The sequence below is a fragment of the Periplaneta americana genome, chromosome 12 (genome assembly GCF_040183065.1).
Source record: "Periplaneta americana isolate PAMFEO1 chromosome 12, P.americana_PAMFEO1_priV1, whole genome shotgun sequence".
Lineage (NCBI taxonomy): Eukaryota > Metazoa > Arthropoda > Insecta > Blattodea > Blattidae > Periplaneta > Periplaneta americana.
The window spans coordinates 68240405-68260657 of record NC_091128.1 but is presented as its reverse complement, the minus strand read 5'-3'; the positions used below and the strand labels follow the sequence as shown (position 1 = coordinate 68260657).

Here is a 20253-nt window from a genome sequence, read left to right as displayed (position 1 = left end):
AACAACACAACTGTAGTTTCATTCCCGAAACTGGGCGACATATTCTACATGCCAATGTATCCTTCAGAGCACATTTTTTTTCCTTCCTTCTTTCTTTATATCATCTTCCTAAACCCATGCAATCCTTGGATGTTGATCATGTACATATGTAAAAATGAGAATATCTGTTTAAACATAATATAAAACCAATCAATCACACAAGGTAGAGATTGAACTGTTAAGAGGTTTATGAAGGTCACTGAATAATAATAATAATAATAATAATAATAATAATAATAATAATAATAATAACAATAATAATAACAATAATAAGAAGAAAAAGAAGAAGAAGAAAAGAAGAAGAAAAAGGAAAAGGAGGTAACTTTCAATAACTAAAAATCTTCTAAGTTGTCACATTGCAATCCTTACCAGTCAAATTACACGTGAACTATGATCAAGAATAATTATTATAGTAGGTTTCATGATTCTGGAAATTTCCATTTATCTGTCCATAAACAAAGGATGCAGACTTCGGGTTATAAGAGTTATATTTGTCATTATTCCGGGAACTATGGTCATTTCAGAGTTGAAAATTACAAACAGAATTTCAGTTTAAATTTCTCTCTTTTCCTCCCTATCAACTCCCAAAGTCATATTTTTACTTATAAATTTTATTAATCTATCATTTATCAAAGGTGTTATTTATGCTCAAAAGAAAAAAAAAATACTATGCTGCCTGCTTGATTAAGAAAGAGAAAATATCACTTTGATGTCACAGATTTGTTTCCGCCATTTTTATGAAATTACATTGAAAATAAGAGGACACGTATCCCAGCTTCCTCTCCCATGGACTCTAAATTGAATTGAAATGAAATGAATTTCAGGAGGGGGCACTACAATATGGCATGCAACCTAGATGATCCACTGCATTAACTCTCAAACTGGATGCATTCCCAAACCACACTGGCCGACTACAATAAGGTTCACTGCATAGCCAGGTTTCGAGCCTGTCCCTAGGCCAGTTCCCTCTGTGCATCATCAGCCAGTGTTTGAGAAATGCTTGTGAATGATATTTATCGCCAAATGGTCATGCTCTTATATGAATACAGCAAGCTGTACCATGAACCTAACCCGGGCTATGGTAATGATGACACTCACATGTTAACTCAATTATGTCAAAATAATTCTGAGATCCAATGCCGAAAGTTACCCAGCAATTCTGTTGCAGTGGTTGAGGGGAAACCTCGGAAAAAAATCCCGAGGTAACTTCTCCCAACCAGAATTTGAACCTGGGTTCACTCATTTCATATTCAGACATGTTTTCTGTAATCCATAGTGGTGGACCTCTCGCAGGGTTTATTTTCTTATAAAAAATGAAATAAAGATTTTAGTGTGAAGTATGTGTTGCATGCATTAATGTCCGTCTCTATCAAGCTACTGATGTTTTTTTTTGCAACTATGATACACAACAGCAACTTTTTTTTTTTTTTTTTTGAGGGTAATATTTGAAGTGTAAACCAACCACAATAAAGTCATTAAAGATAGGCGCTCACTTACCAGAAAAAATTAGTTTGCTGCATTCGGATTTTTATTCTTTGCATTATTTTAAATGGAGCATCGCCCACTTGGTTGTATTGCCTGTCTGTATGACCAGATTTCGTTCAGAATTCTGGCCAGATAGTTCTAAACAGATTTCCGTACAGTCCAAGATCGAAATAAAGAATGTCATGGCAAATATATCGATTGCAAGGCCTCCAAATGCGGTAATATTGAAACACTTGGACATGTGCCTGGACAATGCCCCAAAGGCGAGCTGCTGATCAATGCTAGACATCATCGTGTATGACATGCTTTGGCGATATCGTTAAAAACTTTAAATTGGGAGATTCATGAGGAAGTACATTGTGTATCATCAGATGGTTCTTTTAGACGGGCAGACATTATTGCTATCAACGGACGCTTAAAACGGGCTCTTGTTCTTGACCCTACTATCCGTTTCGAAAGAAACCTCAATCAGGCCACCGAAGTTGATATTGAGAAGAAGTCCATATATGAACCTTGTCTGCCGTATCTTTCTCAAAAGTACAACGTCCCTCTTAAACAATGGTCCGTCATTGGTTTGCTGTTTGGCAGTAGAGGTTCAATCACAAAATTCACGTGGAATTATCTTAAGGAACTTCACATTCCTTTTGATTATGCAATGTCTATTCTTATAAATATTATCAAGGATTCTCTTCAAATATTACATCATCATCTCTATTTCAATTAATCAACGTATATTTGCCTTCAACAATTAACTTTCTTTTTTCTTTAATGTATCACATCACATTATATTGTACATGTTTATTGTATTCAGGACCCTTGTGGTCACTCAAAATTCTTTGAGTTGATGTCTATAATTTATTATTTATTCAAATGGATGACGAGAAGCTTATTTTATATTAAGTCTAACAGATGAAGAGCTTTATAATTTATTAAATTAGAATTATAGCAATATAATATGTAGTAAGAATGTATGGGATGAGATTGTGAAAATACTAAATTAACCAGGTATGTCCTTCATAATTTATTTAATCTTCAAAGCTATTAATTTTATTTCCAGGTTCAGCTCAGAACATTACAATGAAATAATCCACTCTAGCAGTAAATTGCAACACTATTTGATAATTAATTCGGAAATGTGAACAAGTGAACGATACTATAATAAAAATCCAAACGTAATGAACTAATTTTTTCCAGTAAGTGTGCACCTACCTTTAGAAGAATATAAGTCTGGTTTTAACACAGAATGTAATGTGTATTTATTATTAAATAGTAATTTACTTTTTGCATTTGTTAAAAGCATGACAAGTGAAAGAGTGGCACTATTGTGGAAGCAGAGAAAATGCAACTTTTGATATTCTTAGTAAAGCACATAGAACATACAGAGCCAAAGCACAATATTTCAACTTTTAAACAGCATTCTTCTTTCCCTCACTATGATGGCAGTCAACTGGAGAGTGGGTGGGTGGACAGCCAAGTAAGCTTGGAAAGAAAATTAGGGAATATATTTATGTGACGTCGTGTCCACTTCATGTGTGGTGCCAGAAAGACAAGTGATGTATCCCATTCCCATCGGCTGAGTGCTGAGAGATAGGGTTGCCAGGTCTTACGTTTTTCTCATAAGCTTTATGTTGTTCCTTACATTTTACGGATTACATTTTTTCTTTCCCCATAAGACCATTTCTTATGTTTTTCTCACATACTCATATCAGAATTTTATCTTATTTTTTTTAATTCACAGAAAATTGTAGTTACACTTACTTAGATTGTCTTGCCTTATTTTAACAGTGTTTTCAACTTGTTTCTGTGGGAGAGCAGCTTGAGTGTGTTTGAGTCCTTTAAATGCATGACATCCTTAAAGAACAAAATTGAGCAAAGAATCAAAGGTAATTATTTTGGAAATGCTACTAGACAACTCTTGAAATCTCTACCTCAACCAAAACAGAATAAAATTACCAGTGAACTTTGTGATTTTTATATTAATGTTGTGTGTCACCTTGAAAAATGCTAAAACTTCACAGAAAAATCCGTATTCAAAGTTTAGTGAAATATTACCTTTGAATAAGCTGTTGACGTGGTGAACTTGCAAGAAGCTGTGAACCTTTATGAACTGTACGAGTAATTTTGTAATAGTAAGAGTGTTTTATTAGTGTGTGTTGATTATCAGATGTCGTGAAAATTCTTCCTTTTTTTTTTCCGACAAAAAACCTGGAACCATACTGAGGGATTCAGGAAGCAGATGGGAGTTCAAACAGAAACATTATGGAGCTGTTAAAAACTTGCTTCTTTCCTTGCGACCACAATAACTCACTGCTAAGCCACCTTTATAGCTCAACTGTAAAAGTAATGACTTATGACTGCAGACCCAGTTTCGAATCAGAGTGGTGATGGAGTTCGGACAAAGTCAAGGTTCATGAGAGTTTTTCTAGGGATTCTTCCGTCCCCTTCCATCATTTCATTTTCACTCTTCATTTAAATATTCATTATAACAATTACAATACATTAATCAAAAACTGTATCAGTGCCATGTATCCATAATATTGTGTGTACAGATGTCACGGTCTGAGGAGGCAGAGTATGCTTTTGGAGGGGGGGGGGGGTAAAAGGAAACTCTAGTGGGACTTCATCAGAAATTCAAGTCCACATGCTGAGTCACGATATCTACAAAGAAAGTGGCTGTTTGGACTTCAACAATCATTCCTACGTAAAGGAATGGTAATGCACAGTAAGTCCATTTGAGACTGTAGTGCCAGCTTTCAGACCCCTCATTTGTACAAAGGAAAAGAAAAATCACTGGTAAATGTTCTGACAAGCATGAATTATATCAATAAAGTTAATATTACTAGAGAAGTGCTGTTATGTCTTGAAATTACCTCCATAATTATAGTGATATTTCATTCTCTAATAAAGTAATTTTTACTGCCAGAACAAATACATTTTACAAAATTAATACTGTAGATGTACTATATGTTTTATTTCTTGAAAAAATCACATAAGCAAGAGATGAGTCTTTATTTGATTACACTGAACAACAAGAATTTTGCTCCGACTTAAAACAATGTGTCCCTTATGCTCTGATGTGCGCTGAATCTGAAAATGCATCTCTCTTCTTCGTATCATATAAGGTTTTTAAGATATACTATGATTTCACTTTTCGATAAGCGCTCCCCCAGGAACCTCTGGCGTGGGTTGGGGGTATAAACCAAAACAAAAGCAAATGCATTTTATGAGTTTGACTTATTTACGATTTATTATGGTTGTTGGCATGTTATTTTGTATTTCTAATAAATAAACAGATATTGGTCCCTTCTATTAAGTAAATTTCATAACAGTTCAAAGTGAGGTCTATGCAATGAACAAACACGGGTTTGGTTTTCAGTATTTAAAGGAAAAGTTTACCAGTTTGAGTGAAGGAAAATTAAAAGAGGGCATTGTCATCGGTCCACAAATTCACAAAGTTATGGCTGACCCTTTATTTGAGGAAAAACTTTCCATTACAGAAAGAATGGCATGGCGAGCTTTCAAAGACATTTGCTCAAATTTCCTTGGAAATTCTAGGGCAGAGAACTACATAGAACTTGTTGTGAAAATCATGTTAAGTGCACATGACAAAATGGAGTGTAATATGTCTCTCAAAATACACTTTTTACATTCTCATTTGGATTTCTTTCCTCCTAACTTTGGAGCGGTAAACGACGAGCATGGGGAAAGACTTCATCAAGAAATATCTGAAATGGAAAGGCGATATAAAGGAAGATCATCATCCAGCATGCTTGCAGCCTATTGTTGGTTCCTTATAAAGTACAGTCCCTGGTCTAGTTATAAACAGAAGTCATCCAGAAAATTATTTTAAATGTAAGTTCAAATTCCGAGATTTTTCTCATTATATGCATGAAATATTTTTATTGTTGTGTTTTAAACTATGTTACATCATTTTTGTATCCAGTACACATTTTTCAAGTATTATGAGGAATTCTGAATCCCTAGTGTGTTGTAATTTTATCAGTAGCAGCGAAAAATTAAAAACAAACAAGTTTTGTCATAAAAAAATTCAATTCATTTTCCCCGGAAAATGGTACATGATAGGGCAATTTGGATTTTGAATTCAGATTTAGGGCACACATATTAGTAATATTCACCTATTTTTATTTCGGAGCAAGACAAAAAGTAAAAATTTGTTGTTCATTGTTATCTAAAGCTAAATGTTTCAACACTGAAATACAATAAAAAAAACTTAAAAATGTTTTAAAGTCTCATAAATCATTTTCCAATAATTATCTTTTACTAAAGTCACCAGTACTAATACTATCATACATTATAAAAATATACACAATATAGGTATGAGGATAGAGTTGAAAATCTGTGCGCAATATGAGATTAAACACAGAAGTGACATAATTTTCAAACAATTATTTTATCATCTAAATTGTATTAGCAAAAACACAGAGGCAAGTGTCCCTTCAATTTTATACCATTATCCAAATAAAGCTTTAGATTAAGGCACTGGTGACCAACTCGTGCTCTTTGTGCAAGAGAACTCTTCACTGCACACAAACAGTATGCAAGAGCAGACTGCTCCACTCAAAACATTAGCGTCAGCAACCATTTGATACTCAAGCTTATACCATTTCCTGCATTTGTTACTCACCATGCTAATCAGTACATGTCGGTATAGTTCACTATATATTATATCAATATTTATATTCCTTCTCCCCAAGTTGCAGTGACAAAGACAAAGCTCGAGCTGCACATGTTCAAAATGTTTTGGCAACATGGGAGCGAGCGATAACACATAGAGCTCCTCGTCTCTTTTTGTCCATATAATTATTACTCCAATGATTGGATTCTTGCACATGGCTTGCTTGCAATGCCAATGTTGCTCTTTTTTTACTCGTGAGTGCACACACTGCTTCATATGAGCAGCTTAGTTGCTCACCACTAGATTAAGGGATATGCTACTTAGGGCATATTTAAAATTAAAAAAACTGTGATGATTATTAACAAAGAAACAATAGATGTTTATTGAATGGTCTTCAAGAATTCAAAGAACAATACTAATACATAACATTAAATGCTGAAGTTCAGAGTTCAGAGTCTCAAGCAGAACTACTGTTTTGCTTCTAGCTGGTGGATGGAAAGTGAGAATATTTTCTAGTGGGCAAACAAAGGCAAATAATTGGAGTTGGAAGTAAAAGATGGACGGATATTTGTAGAGAAAGCCAATAACAAAGTGAGTCAGTGCAAAACAATTTGCACATTTTGTTTCCTGTCAGTTTATCTACTAAAGCAATGCAACTGGTAACACTGGAACAAAGCAATAGGCATACATAACAGTGACATTACGTCACATACGTGCTGGTCAGTTTATTCACTGAATGTGGCATAAAGCAAAGTATGGTTGAAGCATTCCTACAACTGGAAAAAAAAAAGGTATCAAGCAAGGAACAGTTCATAAGAAGAGAGATGATGATTGCGTAACAATTTCCAAGAAGAGTACCTGCTGGTGCAACATTTCAAATTGGTTTGAATACTACAGTTCGCATTTTGTTCAGGTGTCACAGATGTGCAGTGATTAAGCACCTTAAATTCTGTATACTAAAGTGGCAAATCTTTTATGATATTACAGCACATGTGTGTAAGACTCGCAAAGTGAACAGACTGATTTCAAGAAGTTCCTATTTGTTACTACTGTGTCTCAATACGATATATGATAAAAGTACAATGCAAGTTCAAAGGAAATAATTAGGCATTTGTGTTACTTCGAGGATCTATTAACTATTAAACTCTGGATACATTGCAACCTATTGAATTATCATGTCCGCCCTCATATTTTTGGCTTTGTTTCTTATCCATAATAAAGCTATGTGGTCTCACAAGGCATAGTTTAGCAGACATATATGAATCTTTCATTCAAGATGATGCCCAACAAAATATCTGTGAAGCAGTAAACAGTTGATTTGTATATTTTGTTTGAGTTCCCTCATAGTTTTCCCTCCTCTCAATGTGCAGACAGACAGCTGTAAACAAAGGCATAAATTTGAAAAGCTACGGTATATGCAACAAATAATAATACAGCATCTAAACCACCGCAGTACCACTAGGCAACACAGGGGTTATCTCCAGGTACTCTGGTTCCCTTGTGTCATCACAACAATTCTCCATTATCATCATCCACTATAGATGCAATGTAGATTCACCACTTGTGATGCAATCTGGATAGTCTCTGACAAGCTAAGTGATCTATGCTTCTTGACACAGCGATATCTGTGAGCTATGCTCTAGAGTCGGGGTGAATAATTACAAAGTTAAGTGCCCCACCATTGGAAAAAATAATACGGTATCTTTGCACACGAACTGTACAGTCTTTATCAGCGGAATTTTGGAAAATATTATGTTGCCTTCCATTCAAAATGCAAATACTGGTATATATTAATACACAAAACACTATAAATTTTATTATTTATCTTCTTTTTGTTATCATAATAATGATTTTGTAATTTTGGCTAAATCTGCAATACTATTAGGAATCAGACTTGTTGACATGATGTTAAATACCGGTACGTGAATTGTAATAACAGGACTTTTCAGTAATCAAAACGAACATCTAATTGTTGATTTACCATTATTAGAGTTGCGAAGTCCCCATGAGATGATTTGAAAGAATTTTTCACGCAAAGGAATAATGACCATTATTATACTTCATCATCCACAGAGATTTTAATTATTTGCGAACTAAAATAGAATATCTTATTACAGTGATCTTAGTGAATCTCTTACACATGAGCTGTGACGCCTGCTCATACCTTTCTCAAATATCAGCGCTAACTAGTATTACACACATTATTTCACACAAAGAAAATATATATAATAAAAGGAAAGAACATCAATATGTTCGCATTTTAGACCAAATGACGCATACAACTTTTTTGTCTATATTATATGTTCTTTCTGGGCATTTTAAAAGAAATTATGTTTTACACTTATGCAAATGATGAATGAATAAACAAACAAATACATGTAGTCTATAAACGAATGAACGAATACATAATCATGAATAAACGAATATGCACGCAGATAAACGAATATATACACATGAATAAATAAATACTGTATACAACACGAATAAACGAATACACAAGCATGGATAAACAAATATACACACATGGTTAAACGAATATGTTGTTGTTTCATCAACTGTCCGACGACAATTTGAACCTCACTCATGAAGCAACTAAGCCAGAAGATAATGGGGTAGAGTGGCCATTCCCTTTCCCCCTCCAACGAATATGTATACATGGATAAAGGAAGATGTCTATATGAATAAATTAAAATGTATACATAGCTAAATGCATATGTACACACGGATAAATAAATATGTATACAAGGATAAAGGAATATGTATACATGGATAAACAAATATTATACAAACGAATGCACGAATTCACCAAACATTTGCTTTAGGTCTGGGCCAAGAGAGCAGGCCGAATTGCAGTCAGCTGTTGTCACGCCACCTCAAGGCCACGTAACACGGATGTATGCATGGAATGTGTCTCTTAAAGATCAAGATATGACATTCGTTCTTGTGCTAGTTCTTCTTTCAAATATAATTTCTGTGTGATTAAATTTGATTCTTAGACCACAGAAATTCCAGCTGAAAATTTCACACCAAAATAAAGAATTTTTATGTATGTAAAATCACATGTGAAATCAGACTCATGTGTAAACAATTTAGGGAGAAATTCTCTGGCATTAAAGACTGAATTTTCCGCTCTCTACATAGCGCACTATGGGAACTACCAGGGAGATTACAGGCCAAATTGCTGCTGTTTACATTGCGCACTGCTCACATGTGCTTTATCAGCCCAGACCTAAACCAAATATTCTGCATAAACAAATTAACGAGTATGAAATCGAATGCACAAATATATAAATTACAATATGCGAATATGTAAATGAATGAATAAGTACCTTATAAACGATGCACAAATATATAAAATAATGGATGAGTATACATGAATGCAGAATTATGGGTATATAAATGATGCACGAATATGTAAATGAATGAACAAGTACCCTATATAAATGAACACAAATATCTACAAAAAAAAAAAAAGAAAAAAAAAAAAAAAAGAAAGAATGAATTAGTACAAAGATGAATGCACAAATATATAAATGATGTAGGGATATGTGAACAAATGAACTAGTAGGCCTACTGGTACCCTATATGAACGATGCACGAATATATGTATGTATGCATCCAAAACCTACCCACTTCACTTTACGTGATTCGGGTTCTGCATAATGCGGATGGATGGCAGGATTGTGACCCATTTTCTAGTTGCACACCACTTCAGCAAGCCACGCTGTACATGATATGTATCTGTGGAGAATTATATCGTGAACTAGGGTGAGTGTATGTGTAAGTGTCCGTGTAAGTGTAGTGTATGGAATGAGTGGTGATTTTTTTAGTTGGTTATTTAACGACGCTGTATCAACTACTAGGTTATTTAGCGTCGATGAGATTGGTGATAGCGAGATGGTATTTGGCGAGATGAGGCCGAGGATTCGCCATAGATTATCTGGCATTCACCTTACCGTTGGGGGGAAAACCTTGGAAAAAACCCAACCAAGTAATCAGCTCAAGTGGGGATCGAACCCGCGCCCGAGTGCAACTTCAGACCGGCAGGCAAGCGCCTTAGCCGACTGAGCCACTCCGGTGGCTATGAGTGGCGATGAGGAAGGGATAAGGGGAAACTCGGTAATAATTAATGAGTATATAAATTAATGCATAATTATATAAACAATGCACGGATATGTAAATGAACGAACAAGTACACTATACAAACAATGCACGAATATGTAAATGAATACACATGCGCAATTATAAAAATGATGTACAAATATGTGAATGAATGAACAAGTAGCCTGTATAAATGATGCATGAATGAACAAATACATAAAAGATGCATGAATATATAAATGATGTACGAATATATAAAAGAATGAACAAGTATATAAATGAATGCATGAATATATAAATGACTGCATGAATATATGAACGAATATATAAATTAACAAATATATAAATGATGCACGAATATGTAAATGAATGAACAAGTACCCTATGTAAGCAATGCACGAATATATAAAATAATGAACGAGTATATAAATGAATGAACAAATATACAGAGTGGAAGTGAAATAACCTTGCAGATTGAAAGAGACGATTGGGTACATGTAAATGAATAGAAAACCTATATTATGTTTTGTGATTAAATGCAGGGTCAATTAGAAAATTAAGTTTGAAGTTTCTGCAGTCCGGCAACATTGGCGCTAACACACTCTACTCATGATACACATGTAAGAGGTCAACAAACTCAGTGTCTCAGTAGGCGAGTTGCTCTCTGCCAAGACGTTGCCACTTGCTAGCATCATGCAATGGCTTGAATTTAGGGATTTTTAAAATTAAATTTACACGAAAACTGTGCACGCTATTGAAATACACCAGAGGGATAAATTATTCTTTATTAGATTTCCTAATGATACGAACAAAAATCACGATCCTACTCGCAATAGTTACTGAATAAAAGATTGTTAAAGATTTGGGAAAAAACTTTTTTTTCTGAAAAAAAAAAAAACTATTAACTTTCCACCAATATGATATTACAGTTTTTTGTTATATACAACATGAGCCATTTGCTCTGAAAATCTGCAAGATTATTTCACTTCCACTCTATATAAATGATGCATGAATATGTAAACGGATGAACAAGTATTCTAGTAAGCAATGCACGAATATTATAAAAGAATGAACGAGTATATAAATGAATGGACAAATATATAAATTATGCACGAATATGTAAACGAATGAACAAGTACCCTACATAAACAACGCACGAATTTGTAAACGAATGAATAAATACCCTATGTAAACAATGAACAAATGAATATATACACAATGCATGGATAATAAGAATAAACAAGTATATAAATATGAATGCACGGATATATAAATGACTGCACGAGTATATAGGCCAATCTATAGGAATGAAAATGAATCGACTCGTATATAAATGAATGCAAAAGTACGAGGTGTGATCATTAAATTTCGAGACTGTGTCTGCTGTGGGCTAAGGAATCACATGATTGACACGTGCGCACAGCAATGACACTAGACGACCTTGAAGAGACGCAACACATTTTCAAAGCGCTATCTTCATTGAGACTTGTGTTACACAAGGTTTTGTTAGCACATCAGTGCATTTGTGAAATCACGATAAGACTCTAAACTGGAGCAGACAGCCAGCATCAAATTCTTCGGGAAATCGGCAACCAAAACCCATAGAATGTTGAAGCAAGCCTATGGGAATGAAGCAGTGAGTCGGGCGAAGTGTTTTGAGTAGTGGTGGCTTCTTCCTATGTGCTAAAATGCTGTAGCATGCCATAAAATTATCGTCGAAATGATATTAAAAAAATTGACAAAATATAAATTCTACTTATAATAGTTCACTATTTTGATAAAATGGTGCTACAGACTCAATGGAATCCATCCTTACTCTCAAACGTTTCAGATGTGCTGATCCCAATTCAGCACGGGTAAAAGTGTCTGCTCATGCACACTTCATCTTGCCTCTCCAGGATATTTTGTCCTGCTCATTATTGTGCAGCCCGGTATGCTCTTCTTCACTTTATTTTGGTGAAACTTTCTCTCTTCCCTATTATACTCTTTGGTTCATAGCAGTCAACAGAACAGTGTTGCCTAGACACCGCTGAAGATATAACTTTGAAATAAAAAATGTTTTATTTATAATATGTAGCCTATTTTTGCTCTTTGTGTTTTTCATAAATATAGTCAATTACAACATACATTTTTAAAATATATCTTTAATTTTTGTGTACATAATCTCAGCAGATAGCTTTAAGTTTATTATCTACAAGTTACGGATCTATGTTGGCAAATCTTTTCTCGGGAATCTGTTAAAATAGAAAATAGAGGTTATTTTCCACTTTAAAAACAGTGTGTGCAGATTTATGGGGTTCATCATCTTGTACTGTAGGCATTTTAAATGTACCTCTGCTGTATGTCTATATTTTGTGTCTAGTGCAACATATAAGTTTAGTGAGTGTTAATCCAGAGGTAGTTTTAATATTGGGATTCTGCCAACAGTGACTGGATATCTGGATGCGAAATACAAAACATTCTGTTCTGCTTCCCTTGCCTCCTATTCAGTAGCGGTGATTCATGGTCTATGACAAGTGTCAAAGATCTTGGTCACCTGAATGAATATATAAAGAAACATTCACACAGCAAGAAACATACTGTTTTACAAGCTCGTTGGATCTTTGTACAATTGTCACCGTAAATATTGCAATGCAGCTATGTAGAGCTCATCAAGAATCAGTCCAGAAACATGAGAAAGTTGAAAAGAATCAATAAATTTTATCGAAAATAATTGATTGTATTAAATTCGAACTAGCGCTGCGTGGCCACGATAAGATAGAAAAGTCAGATAATCCTGGTGTTTTCATAGGTCTTACTAATCTGAGAAACAGCATGGACAGTGCAATGAGAGAACACACTGAAAATAACAAAGTGTTTAAAGACACTTCTAAATTGATTCAAAATGTCAACAGATGGATTTCATCTTCAAAAATTAGGTGAGTCTCAAAATATTTTGTAGCACGCTATTATTTTCAGATATGAGTCGTCACTGGTTTTGAGTGGCATTCGCATTTCAGAAATGGCAGAACATCGCTGGAGGACAACGATAGGCCAGGTCGACAACACATGTGCAACACTGCCGAAAAAATCGAAAAAGTTCGACAAATTGTGCATCATGATTGACACATCACCATCAAAGAAATTGCTGACATCGTCAACATGTCATTTGGAGAGGTTCAAGTGATCCTCACGTCCACATCCAAACGGATGCTCCATGACAACAATTCACCAGCTCACACAGCTCTCGCAACAGTTTTGCACCTGTTACAAGATCGTTGTCATTCCTCACTCCTCGTATTCACCAGATTCGCCCCCTGCAATTCTTTGTTTCCGAAGATGAAATTCAAGCTAAAGGGTAGCTGTTTTGGCACTGTGGAGGAGATCTGACGCAAATAGCAAAAGGTGCTTGACAGGCTTTTGGAACGTGAATTCCAGGAGGCATTCCAAAAATGGCAGATGTGCTGGGATCAGTGTATAGCTGCCCAAGGGGACTACTTTGAAGGGGATGGCAGCCAAATTTAAATTGGGTAATTTTATTTCCATTTATGTGACAGGTCTCGGAACTTAATGATCACACATAAATGATTATACAAATATATTAACAAATAAACAAGTAAACATATAAACGAATAAACATATCTATGTATGTATAAATAAACATATACACGAATAAACAAATACACTTAATATAACACAGGAATAAACAAATATAGGCTATAAATGATTGTTCAAACAAGAACAAACAATCTATGAAATACATTACCAAACAAAGGAATGCATAAAAAAGAAGGAATTATGCATGCAAGAATCTATGTTTCCTAATCAATTATGCTTAGAATTGCAAGGGTGTGTTGATATTAGGAATTGAAGGAAAAGAAATTCATAGGGAATTGAGCATATTATCTAGCTGAAAGAATTAAACATCATAACTAACCTCGGGAATTTAATACTAGACCACATACTGAAGCCCACTAGAGCATTCACTACTTGCAATACAGTGTCACAACTGTTATCAATCAGAAATGAATGAAGAAAACATTACCGTGTACCTAATTCTTTTCCAGTTTAAATAGATAAAAATTTGCTCAGTTTAAAATATTAGGTACTTATGCAAGGAGATGATAAACAGTTAAAATATATAAGGATATGATATAGTAGTTAAAATATACAGGATGATTCACGAGGATTTACCGTCACTCACAGAGCTTATTTCTGAAGACATTCTGAGCAAAAAGTGTCATATAAACATGTGTCCTAATCTCAATATTTTCAGAGTTACACTAATTTGAACTTGTTAGTAAATACCTTTTTTCTTTAGTTTTAAGGGTAAAAAAAATATTGCAAATAGAGTATGAACTATTCATAATTTTCATTTCTTTAATTGGCTAGTATTCTGAAGCTAAAAATGTGTTGTTGTTTACAGATTTTCTTTTTAAAATTTCAACTAAAAATTACATTATTCTTTCACACTTATCGCAAAAATTCTTACAAATCATACTACTTTAGAAACTTGATTCTTTACAGTTTAATTATGCATCCTAATGTACAATCTTAAAGAATTTACAAGAGTGACGTGATTTGTGTGATAAATGCGTAATAAAAATGTAATTTTGTAGTTACAAATAGAAAAAAAATTCTGTACGAAGCAACTATGGAATTTACAACAAATTTTTAGCTTCAGAATATTAGCCAATTAAAGAAATGATACTCCTGAATAGTTCATTCTTTTCCTGTAATATTTTTTTTACCCTTAAAACTAAATAATATTGGTATGTTACAAACAACTTCAAATTAATGTCATTCTGAAAATATTGAGATTAGGACAAATGTTTACATGACTTTTTTGCTCAGAATGTCTTTAGAAATAAGCTCTGTAAGTGACGGTAAATCCTCGTGAATCACCCTGTATATGCATTGTGAAATTAATAATCAGAAATCAGAATTATGGTTCTCTCCTGTTCACTGTGGAAATGTGAAATATGTGTGTATAGATGTAAATTGTCAACAATGTTTTACATTAATTAGATAAAATTTCAGTATTCATATTCGAAACTCCTGAACAAATGTAACTACCAATTAATGTAATTTTATCGTAACTTAACTACGTTTTAAGACACATTTTACATCAGAGAAACTTCTTGTCAGTAAATCAGTCTCGTTCAAGGCATACAGTAGAGCAAAGTGTAAAAGTGTATGGGAACAATAAGCAGAACCATGCCATGTCCAAGCCTTGTCCACTGCTTACCCCACAACACACCACCACCTCAGGGTCACAGTCGCAAAAATGTAGAACTTTGCTCAACTCACCATTGGGTGAAATGCCCTGCAGGAATTAATAATGGTGTAATCACTAATCATAAAAATAACATTCCCATTTCTTCTTCCTTACCACTGTATGTGTTGTTAGCGGACTTCTCGGAAAGGGTGAAGTAATTAGTGTGTTATACAATGCTATGAAATCACAACACAAATAATAAATCACAATAACAATACAGTAAAATCTCCATGTAACGAACTGATAGGACAAAATTTAGGTACTTTTGTTGTAAGAGTTTTTTTATAAAGGGTTAAAATTCAGCTACATATATTTCTCAATACACACAATAAATTATTGTTGATAATGCAGGAATTCCAAATTCCTTTGCTATCTCACACTTTTTCTGCCCCCAGTCAACACTTGCAAAATTTCTAGCTTTGTAGCGAATGAAATCATTCCCCTTTTTCTATTTTTCATTGATCCTAAAAAAACAAATATAATACTGTAAGCCAGTGGTTCCCAAACTTTCTGAAGGCATAACCCACTTTTGAGCGAAACTTTTGTTAGAAACCCCCCCATTACCATACCAGTATTTAAACCCATTATTAAAATAAAAATCCCTATAAAATTTAAAACAACGATAATACTTTTACTCAAAACCAGTGGACACCACCCACAGAACGGCCAAAATACAAGTATATCATGCAATAGCGACACAAAATATTACGCAAATATAATTTCTTGTATTTCAAACAATTAGTGCTGTGAGGTAATAGAGTTTTCCAGTTAAGAGCTGTGGTATAGTTACCACAGTTTTTCCTTACATGCTGTGGTATACACTTTCACTTATTTTCTGCCATTAAGTTAATTTCTGCTTATTATTTAGATATGGTTTTTGCTGCTCATTATGGTATATGTTTGTTGTTACTTTGGTGGCTAAACAGTGTGATGTTTATTGACTTTACTGGCTTTGAGCCAGAGGCCGTTTTAGGGTCTTATATGCGCAGGATGCCCTCTCCAGCCATTGTACATAAATAACAATAAATATATATTTACATACTTATATACTATTTCTGGCTTAAGTGCCAGTAGGTGTGTGAGTGCGGTGATTGGCTTTTTATTTATTTTATTTTATTTTATTTTTTACTTTATTTTTTTTGTTTTAATTATTTTGGTGTAGGCCTAATTTGTTAATTTGGAATGCTTAAGGAATGGTGAACGGGACAAGAGTTCGGGGTAAAAGATATCAGTTGATAGACAGCATTAAAGTATTATATGGGGAGATTAAGAGGAAAGCAAGAAAGGGAAATGCTGGGTTTGCAGTTAAAGACCTGCTCTTGGGCAGAACACTGTGCATACATACATACATTTTTGAGTTTCCCCTTCCGGTGGCAGAAGCGTCTGCATCGTTATGGAGACTTTCATGGTGTGGTGTTATTTTATTCATCTGCCTCTCTGTTGCTGTCGTGTGTCCTCTCAGACAGTATTCAAATTTCCAACACGTGTTTGTGGTTTTGTTTGTGTGTTTTAGTTTGGTGGTGGGGGCTGGTGGTAGTTGTAGAGGAGTTTCTCCAGTGTTGTTCTGTTGTTTGTGTTCGGGGGATTTGCGAAGATGTGTTGTGTATATACGCGATTTACTGCCGAATGTGTGTATTTCCTGTTTATGTTGTTTAGGTGTGTGAAGAGTGGCTTTGTTTTTGTGGTAGTGTAAACTGTGTTATTTCTGGTGCGTCTGTGCAGGTGGAAGATTTGGCGGAGAATTCTTCTTTCGCGTGCTTCAAATTTCAATTGGGTCGTTGGAGGGGCTTGTGCGAGGAAAATGGAGGGGTATATGCATAGGGATCTAACCAATGCTTTGTATAGGTGGAGGAGTGTTTCGGTTATACAACCGGGTCGATTGATGCCACTTAGGTAGCTTATTGCTCTGGTGGCTGCATTATATTTCCTCCAGGTTTCTTTAGCTACTTCGGTCCAGGAGAGTTTGGAGGTGAGGGGTATTCCTAGATATGTGAGATTCCGCTGGAGTGGAAGTTGAGTGTTGGCTATTGTGATTGGGTTGTTCTGGAGGACCCGAGTCCGGAGTTTTGGGCGGAAGACGCATATCTGTGTTTTGTCTGTGTTGACTGTGATCCGCCACGTGTTGGTCCAATTTAGATACTGCCTGAGTGTTGCGTTTAGTAACTTCCTAGCGGAGGGGAGTCGGGGGTGTGTTGCCCAATATGCGACGTCGTCTGCATATTGTGCCAGTCCTACTAGCGGGTTATTAGGTAGGGGAATATCTGCCACATAGATGTTATACAGAGTGGGAGATATGACACTGCCTTGGGGGACCCCAGCTTCTATTCGGAAGGTCCGAGAAAGTTCGTTCCTTCCGAGTCTCACCTGTCCTGTTCGGTTCGATATGAAGCTGGAGAGCCAACGTGTGATTTCGTTTGGCAGGTTTAAGGATGTGAGTTTATATTTTAGGGCGTCTATCCAAACTGTGTCAAAGGCTCTCTTGGCGTCTAAGGCAATAAGGATGCTGTAGTGTCTGCGTGTATAAGCCTCTTCAATGGGAGTGAGCACTCGTATCAGCTGGTCGTGTAGCTGCGCTCCCGGTCGGAATCCAGCTTGAGTGGTCGGGAGTAGATTGCGGTTGCGCATATAGACGTGTAGTCGTGACACGAGAACTTTCTCCATTAATTTGGCTAATGTTGATGTCAAACTGATCGGTCGGTAGTTTTGTGGGTCAGACGCATCTTTGCCTGGTTTAGGAAAGAGAAGAATGTGAGAGTGTTTCCAGCGCTTTGGTGTGTGTCCTAGTCTGAGTGATCCTGTGTAAAGTTCTGCAAGATAATTTAGTGCTTTGGGAGGCAGTTGGCATAGTATGTTGTAAGTGATTTGGTCTGGTCCGGGGGAAGAGTTTTCTATGTATCTTAGTTCCAATGATATGTCTAGCGGAGTGATGTTGTCAGTGAGTGGATCGTCGGTCAATCGAGGAAGTGGCGCTGGAAGCGGCTCGTAGAGATCAGGATTCTGTGTGATGTGATGTGTAATGTATGCTAGATGTTGGGGGTCGAAAGATGGGTGATTTGGTGTGGTGTGTATATTTTCTAGTGTGCGGCTGAGAAGATCTAGTTTACCAGGCGTGTCGTATACTATGTGTTGTCCGTCGCGTAGTGGGTGGTTTGAGTTTGCGTGTTTTCCTCGTATCCGTTTGATCACGTCCCAGAAAAGTTTGGGATTGTGAGTTCTATTGTGGTCAAGTCTGTCTATAAATCTTTTCCATCTGTGCACCTCAAAACGTTGTATGGTTTCTCGTACATCCTGTTGAAGGGAACGGTACAGTCGTCTGTCTTCGTCTGCGTGTGTCCGTGTGAATAGTCTGTGCGCTGCTCTCTTTGTCTTTATTAGTTTGATTATGTTTGGTGGTAGTCGCCTGCGTGTATCCGTGGTGCGTTTTCTTGTCGGTATGGATATATTCATTGCAGCTTCAAGCACCTGTACGAACGTTTCGTCGGCGTGGTCTATGTCTTCTGGTTTTGATATGTCGATGTCGGGTAGTGTCAGTGTAATGTGCGTCTTGAATTGGATCCAGTCTGCGTTGCGAAAATCTCTCGTAAGTATGGTCTCCTTGTCAGGAGTTGGGCGGTAGGTGGTGGCGGCCAGTTTGAAGATGATTGGTGAATGGTCTGTATTGAGTGGGGCAAGAACTTTGATGTCAGTTATACGGTGTTGTAGGCGGTGGGAAGTGAATATTTTATCAGGTGTGGTGAAGTTTTGATTGAGGTAGGGTGTTCTTGTGGGGGCTGGTAGTGGTATTTGGATGGATAGGTTTGGAAGTAGGGTGGCTAATTGTGTGCCCTTGGGGTTTCTGCGGTTGTCATGGAGGAGTTCATGGTGAGCATTGATGTCTGTTGTTATAACTATGTTTGGGAGAGTGTTCAGATATTGCAGTAGGAGTATGGGGAGGCGGCTTGTTGGAGGGGAGTACAGTGAAGCCACATGCACATGGGTATTTCCGTCGTCTATTCGGATTATGACGCATTCATTGTCGTCGAGGTATGGTGGTAGTGCGATTTGTCTCACGTGTAAGTCTTGTTTAGTCATTAACATGGCTCCTCCTCGTGGTATGCGGGTGGGTGGTCGATCGTATCTGTAGATTGTATAACCTTTTATGTTGAATTTGTCCGTTGGTTTCAGGCAAGTTTCGTTTAAACTTACAACGTCGGGTTCCATTTCTTGTATTAAGTCATAGAGTTCTGTGCGGTTGTTGTACAGGTGCCTGATATTGCAGTGAATAATGGTCATGTCGTGTCTTAATCGGATAGACCCCATATTGAAACAGTGTATCATATTTATATTGTTGCTGCAGATTATTTATGAATGCATCCTTTTCTTGTTCTCTGCGGAGCCAACCATTGTCTTCTGATTGGAGGATTTTAAGCAGAGACGGTTGGTCGAGCCCCGTGGCAAGCTACCAACCGAGCTACGAGGAGTTCTTGTCAGGGGTAAAGCAAAACCATAGAATCCAATATAACGAGATTATGGGGGACATCATTTATCTCCTCCCCCTATTATAGCTTGACCTTGTTACAGTATATCGGAATATGATCATTTAATAAAGGTACCGTATTGTAAAATAAAGTAAAATTGTAACAAAATATACAGACAATTTTACTTTTTTTCTTTCCGCTTGTATGGAGGAAGGATCCAAAGGCTTGCACTGCAGCCTCAGACTTATTGTGCTTACCATTCCTATTCTGTGAATGAT

The 20253-nt window shown here is 36.0% G+C and overlaps 1 protein-coding gene across 11 annotated transcripts in view; it reads right to left on the bottom strand.

The window, feature by feature from the left end:
- LOC138710526 (glycerophosphocholine phosphodiesterase GPCPD1-like) overlaps window positions 1–20253 on the bottom strand; it is a 279131-nt gene that overhangs the window by 106206 nt on the left and 152672 nt on the right. For 10 of the 11 annotated variants that reach the window (XR_011335253.1, XM_069841478.1, XM_069841486.1 and 7 more), the window contains exon 10: window positions 15489–15566. The exons of the other annotated variant lie outside the window; for it this stretch is intronic. Coding sequence is in view for 9 of the 10 variants with exons in the window: in XM_069841478.1 (XP_069697579.1) it covers window positions 15489–15566 (78 nt within the window). In the remaining variant the exon portion in view is untranslated. The remainder of the gene's footprint in view (window positions 1–15488; window positions 15567–20253) is intronic. 11 annotated transcript variants of the gene reach the window in all.